The sequence below is a fragment of the Propithecus coquereli genome, unplaced genomic scaffold (assembly GCF_000956105.1).
Source record: "Propithecus coquereli isolate 6110/MARCELLA unplaced genomic scaffold, Pcoq_1.0 Scaffold54, whole genome shotgun sequence".
NCBI lineage: Eukaryota > Metazoa > Chordata > Mammalia > Primates > Indriidae > Propithecus > Propithecus coquereli.
In genome coordinates, this window is record NW_012151285.1 from 755,476 (window position 1) to 762,305 (window position 6,830).

Genomic DNA, 6,830 nt, shown 5'->3' on the forward strand with positions numbered 1-6,830 from the left:
GAAATTGGTCAAGACATGAAGAAAAAGGAGGAGACAATTACCTGAAAACTCCTTATAAATCAGTGGTTTTGGCCCTAAGGGAAGTGTGATACTATAGAAGTGTCACAATCAATGTCCACAGTATGATGCAGCAGAAACAGATAAGGAACATGAAAAACAAGCCAGATTCCAGAATGCTTTTAATTTGCATATGCCTGCAATTTTTATGGAACAGTGTTGTTTCTATGGGGCTACTCAAGTGGAAATTTTAGCATTGGATGGTAGTGTGTGACAAGAAACCTGGCCCAGACACAAAATTCTGACCAAGAGCCTGGAAAGAGGTGCTAGCAGAGTAACTAAAAGGCAAATAGAAGTATGAAACCGAAAGATACCTGACCAGAAACAGCTGGTCTTGGTTCGTGGGAACTCTGGCCTACTACTAAGGGCAGCATGGTGCTGGAAGCTGCACTTGGTTGCTCAATTCAGACATTTGTGATGCAACAAAACGAAGACTAAGTGGTCTCCCATGGTGGTGCTCCCATATTTGTCACTCTCCCCCCAGACTCACTGAGCTGCTCAGGAAACACCAGAGGTCTCACAGAGTCGGGTTGGGGCTCTGGAGGTCTGTAAGAGGCGGGGCAGAATCAGGGTTGACCTGGGACAGAGAGGCCCCTCCAGGGGAGTGGCAAGGAGCTCTTCTGTGCAGTCACAACACTTTATATAGATCTACATTTGAGGAATAGCATCCTGGAAAAACCAGCGTATCACCTATACTAAATACATTAAAATATGCAGTGAATTGAACATGTTGGCTGCTTAGTTTTTTATTATCTTGAAAAGCAAAAATAAGCAACTACATAAAGTATTTTTAAATTTTTTCAAGGAATATCACTGTATCTTGTATAAAGTCATGGTGCAATGTATTCTTAAAGGCAGTCAGAGAAAATTGATTATAAACTTCATGTGTTCTTTGAGAGTGTTCATTTAATTCGTACAATACCTAATTCATAAGAAAGCGTGTGTATGGCAGATCCTTCATGTGCTCTAAAGAATTTAAGAAATTATTTTTTTGTCACTTTTAGCAACTCCTGAAGGAACCCAAAGTGGCTGCTTCTATTTTGAATCCCTATGTGAAACGTTCCATTAAAGTGAAAAGCCTCAGTGACATCACGGCAAAAGAGAGGTTTTCTCCCCTCACGTCCAACTTGATTAGTAAGTATTAGAACTTTTCCATTTGAAGTCTCTTAAAACTTAATGGCCGTAAGGTGGTCCGTGGATAGGGAACATCAGCATCACCTGGGAGCCTTTGGCAGTGAAGACCCTCAAGACTCACCCAACATGCTAAATCAGAATCTGCATCTTAACCAGCTGCCTAAGTGAACTGTTCTCCCATTAGAGTTTTAGGAGCACGGGCTAAAGGATACTAAGATGTAAGGATGTCCAATTGCATAGTTGGTAGTTTCAGCCCATGGAGGAGACCAGCGAGATTCATACCAAGAAAATGGTTCGTGGTCAGTGGCTGTACCTCAAACCTTGAAGACATTTGCGTCCTTTGATTACATTTGGATTTGCCTTTCAAACCCTCATGGCCGACTCAAAATATAAGTTCCGAAGAAAATATATGGGTGTTGTCACCTTTGAATATAGACAATATGTTAACTTATAAATTTGTAGCCAGACATTGGGATCTGTAACACAAATATGAAAATCACATTGCAAGCTGAGTGTCAGAAGTCTGTTGCAGATCTATGTGGGTGAGAACCACCCCCCTTACTAATTTAAATGCTTGTTGGTACAGTCTTTTTTTTTCTGAGACAGAGTCTCACCCTGTTGCCCAAGCTAGAGTGCCATGGCGTCAGCCTAGCTGACAACAATCTCAAAGTCCTGAGCTCAAACAATCCTCCTGCCTCGGCCTGTGAGTAGCTGGGACTACAGGCGAGCACCACCATGCATGGTTAATTTTTTTCTATTTTTAGTAGAGACGGGGTCTCCCTCTTGCTCAGGCTGGTCTCAAACTCCTGACCTCAACTGATCCCTGCCTTAGCCTCCCAGAGTAGGATTATAGGCATGAGCCACTGTGCCCAGCACCATACAGTCTTTTTTTTTTTTTTTTTTTAAATGGATATGTTTTTTAAATAACAAATTGTGTCTTCTCCATTTGCATTGTTAAAGGACATTGAATATAGTGTTTTAAGGACACAAATCTAAGTTTGCTTTTGGGATAAATCATGAATAACCTGTTCAAATCAGTTTCATGTTACTGAGACACCTTCACTTTCCCAGATTTGCTTGCTGAAAACGGTCGCTTAAACAATACCCAAGGAGTCATCTCTGCCTTTTCTACCATCATGAGTGTCCACCGTGGAGAGGTACCTTGCACAGTGACCACTGCATCTGTAAGTAACAGGTGGTTGCTGCTGCACTTCCCTTGACATTACATGCATCACCTTCTGCAGAAAGAAAAACAGGGTAAAATCAAGAAATTGGGAAAGGTGACTTATCATTTGGGGTGTTTGTTTCATTCTTACATCAGCCTGTGTGACCCTCTGCTTTGGAAGGGCCAGTGTGTTTCTTATCAGTGCTTCCACAACCAGTGATTACTCATAAGGACCGGGTTAAATATAAAGAACATCAAAATGTGTTTGAAACTAGTGGTTCATGCTCCATTATAGGTATGAATTATTTTGTAAATAGTGATGCAAAGTAGTTTACTGAAACAAGAGTTTCTGATCTTTTATCTTTTGTGGTGGCGAACGGGAAGGAGTGGGGTGGATGATGGGCCCTTTGATCTTTTGGCTTGCTGGAAAGGGCTATAATAATTAGCCACCATTTATTCACCCCTACCATATGCTGAGTACTTTATAATTTATTATTTTATTTTATATCAAAAGATCTAGGTGAGGTAGAAGTATAATTATCCTTATTTTACCAGTGAGGAAACTAAAGCCCAGGAAAATAAGTAGCTGGTCCAAAATCATACAAGGTGTGGGACCAGGATTTGAACACAGGCCTCTTTGTCTCTGAAGTCCATGTTCCTTAAACTTTACTACATCGTCTCCCCAGAAATAATTCTGTTGTCTTAAATATGTATTTTCTTCGTAATGTAGTTCAGTCAATACAGGAAAACAGCAAAGTATACTAGTATTAATAGTTACCCAGGACCTGACCTCATCTAGATTAATAGTTGTCGTGTTTTAAAGACAATCGAACTCTCCAAAGAGCACAGCTCAGAGAGAGGCACTTTGTACATAATGCCTAGTTGCACATTGGTAGGTCGGTAGTTGGTGCCCCCAAAACACATCCCCAGGTGAGAATCTTCACAGGGAGCCCACTGTGACTCCACGGGTTGTCCCTGACAGTGAGCACAGATGAGGTGTTCACCAGCCACATGATCACCTGTCACTGAGCACTGGTGCAGCCATTCTTCAGTGAATACAGGACATGATTTTTTTTAAAGAATGCTTATTTTTGCAAAAGTTTTTTAGAACCAACTGTTATTAATGCTTTCAATATTGATACTCTTAGGTAAATAAATTTCTACCATTTGGGAAATAAAATTATACCTTGATGACTGACTAAGGACATAGGCTTTAGAAATACATGGAAATAATAGTGGTGTTAGTCTTCACTTCCTGATGTGACTCTAGGTGAGTTTCTTAACCACTCTGAGCCTCAGTTCTCTCATACATAAAATGGGGGTGATAACCACTGGCCTCACGGGTTGTCCAGATTAGGGGAGATGGTGGATGTGAAATGCCTGGCACAGACGGCACCAGCACTCGATATGTGTCTCAACGGAAGGTGTATTTGTGGTTCAGAATTCTCTGACGAATAGTGTCTCAACAAATAATGTTTTGATTGAACACTGGTAGGCTTTGACCATCCCCCAAAAGATACTGTTAGATCTTTACAGAGACAGAAAGGTTCTTTGCTAGCTCTTGGACTCTTAGAGGAGTAAGTGGGGAGGTAGGATTGTGACAGGTAAAAAAGGCCTGTCCTTCAACCTTTTTCATTTTCATCTAACACCTAAGCAGCCAGGAGTAAGAGTTGAGGCCAAGGGGAGAGAATGCAGTCTGGACCTTTGGGGTGCTTGCTCTGTGTGAGCAGATTATGGAGCAGTGCTGACTTTAGGAAAAGCCACCTGCTCCAGGCTCTCATTGAGGTTCAGAGTGAGTGGCATGCCAGGGCTCCAGGTGACCAGGATCTGGGGAGACAAACAGCCAACAGAGCTGGGAAAACTTAAAGATTATAGAACCAGGTTAAACTGCAGCTTTTCATCCAAGGAAACAATAGGTGCGTGCTGTAACCACAGGCCCACGCAGAAGAGGCCTGCATCTCCTGCATTGAGGGGCGGGCATCTTAAGGCATTAGACATTTTGAGGCTTTTCCCCCAAAGCTTCCAAGTTGTACTGCTAGTACCACAGAGCAGAGGCAAAGAAGGAGTGGCATTTATGGGTAGCACCCGAACTGCTGAACAGGAGCTGCCCAGGTGTTCTGTGAGGCGGGCCTTCTCATGCCCCCTGAACCACCGCTTTGTCTTTCCTTTTAACTGTGGAAGTTTCCATTTTGCTTTATCTAAATTTAAAGGATGGTTTTGTTATTTTTCAGCCTTTAGAAGAAGCCACTCTCTCTGAATTAAAAACAGTCCTGAAAAGCTTCCTAAGTCAAGGCCAAGTATTGAAATTGGAGGTTAAGGTAAGTTTTTAATTATTTTTTATATGTTTCCTTGGATTATTTGAAATTTAAAATGACTACAGAAAGTATTAGTGAAAAATCAGATCTGATTCTTTACCCATTTTCCTGTACTAGGAATTTTATATTTATTTTAAATTTAAATTATTACCGGATTCCATACAGTTTCACTTCTTCCTTTTGCTCGATGTAATTATAACATCTTACATTCGTATAGCACATTTAGCCTTTTCAAAGCACTTTTTCATTTGCCCATTTGATAAGTGGAATAACATCAAAGTGCTTTCACATTTCCAACCTATTTTCTTTCCTAGACTGATCCGTCAATCATGGGTGGAATGATTGTTCGTATTGGAGAGAAATATGTTGACATGTCTGCAAAAACCAAGATTCAGAAGCTGACCAGGGCTATGCGGGAGATTATCTGAAAGTGTTGATTTTCTGTCATCAGTGAAAATTCTTAAACTTGAAGCAACAATAAAATGCTTCCAGAACAGAACATATTATGTTTACTGTCTTTTAAAGTAGAATACAGAGGGCCTTGTTTTTGTATTTTTCTTTCAGTTTAAAGGCCAAGGCCGGGCGCAGTGGCTCACGCCTGTAATCCTAGCACTCTGGGAGGCCAAGGCAGGAGGCTCCCTCGAGGTCAGGAGTTCGAGACCAGCCTGAACAAGAGCGAGACCCCGTCTCTACTAAAAATAGAAAGAAATTATCTGGACAACTAAAAATATATATAGAAAAAATTAGCCGGGCATGGTGGCGCATACCTGTAGTCCCAGCTACTTGGGAGGCTGAGGCAGAAGGATCGCGTGAGCCCAGGAGTTTGAGGTTGCTGTGAGCTAGGCTAATGCCACAGCACTCTAGCCCAGGCAACAGAGCAAGACTCTGTCTCAAAAAAAAAAAAAAAAAAAAGGCCAAAAAGCCCTTTTGGCTAGAGAATTTGGTTTGCGTAGATTTTTCTTAGGAACTGACTGATTAAACGCAGCACCTGACACAGTCACTCAGCAAAGTCCATCTGGTACTGCCTGCCAGAATCTCATGCCTTTAGGGGGTTGTTCAGAACTGGTCCCTAGAGTCAAAGGTCTGTTTCTGCTCCGCCTGTGCCCTTAATCCTGACATGACACACCTAATCGTAGGATGCTGTGTAGCTTTCAAGGCCATTGCATGTACATCTTTCTTAAGCTTCATGACAACCTTGTGATACAGGTGGGACGTGTATCACGTGTCTGGACAGCTGGTGGGTCAGGCCCTGGAGCCCAGGTCTTCCACTCTCCATCTGTGCTTGTCCCACCATGTAACTGACACCGTGCCCCGGCACGTTGCTGGAGCAAACGGGCAAAGCTACTCCTAGGTAAGTCCCGTGCTCCTTCCCACTTCGTCCCTAAGATGCCCCCGATTGACCAAAATCAGCTCCCAGGTCAGGTCTTCCCCTGCATATTACCTCTTGGCCTTCTAGAAAAAATAGAGTTCCCCAGGTACATCTCAGGTACCTATTCTTTAGTCACCTAGCTTTTGGCCAACAAACCAATTCTGTTCCCAGAGCTATCCCTGGTTGGGCAGAGGCAGGACCACTGCCACTCAGAAGTTCCTCAGGGTAGTGACAGGACCCAGGGCTACTCCCTGCACACTGGTGCTGGGCCAGTGTGTCCTCCGCTGGCACAGTGTCCTGGCTGTCATGCTTGGCTTAAACTCTGGCTTCCTCCTGGCAAACCAGCTATATGATCACCTAACATGATAACCGACAGACACTGGGGACCTCTTAGAATTTTCCCAGAACCAGAAGTGTTGAGACTGCTGGTTGGCTGGATACCCATTCACCTAACTACATGAGCGTGGGACCACACAGCTAGAAACCACGTTAATCAGCCTCTTGCAGCACCTGACCGTGGGGCTAAGCTGCAGCAAGTGGGAGAGGACAGGAAGTGATGTGTGCCTTTCCTGGGCTGCCCCCCGGAGCAACAGGTGTGGATTCCTCTTGGTCCCTCTGGCTATGCAGACGCGAAGGTGGGAGCTGGAGCAGCCATGCTCCAAGGAAAAGCCAAATGATGCCAAGGGCAGAGCCACCCTGCCAGGCCTGAGTGCTGTTCCCTGACTTCTCACTGAAGCCATGGGATGTGGGGCACTCTGTCTCAGCAGCTGAGTCTGCACCGTAACCATTT

At 43.6% G+C, this 6,830-nt stretch overlaps 1 protein-coding gene across 1 annotated transcript in view; it reads left to right on the forward strand.

Moving 5' to 3' along the window:
* ATP5O (ATP synthase, H+ transporting, mitochondrial F1 complex, O subunit) overlaps positions 1-5,170 on the forward strand; it is a 10,212-nt gene extending 5,042 nt beyond the window's left edge. The window contains exons 4-7 of the mRNA XM_012657391.1: positions 1,062-1,191; positions 2,263-2,375; positions 4,588-4,674; positions 4,986-5,170. Of these exons, the coding sequence (XP_012512845.1) occupies positions 1,062-1,191; positions 2,263-2,375; positions 4,588-4,674; positions 4,986-5,099 (444 nt within the window). The 3' untranslated portion in view covers positions 5,100-5,170. The remainder of the gene's footprint in view (positions 1-1,061; positions 1,192-2,262; positions 2,376-4,587; positions 4,675-4,985) is intronic.
* The last annotated feature ends 1,660 nt before the right edge of the window (positions 5,171-6,830 follow it).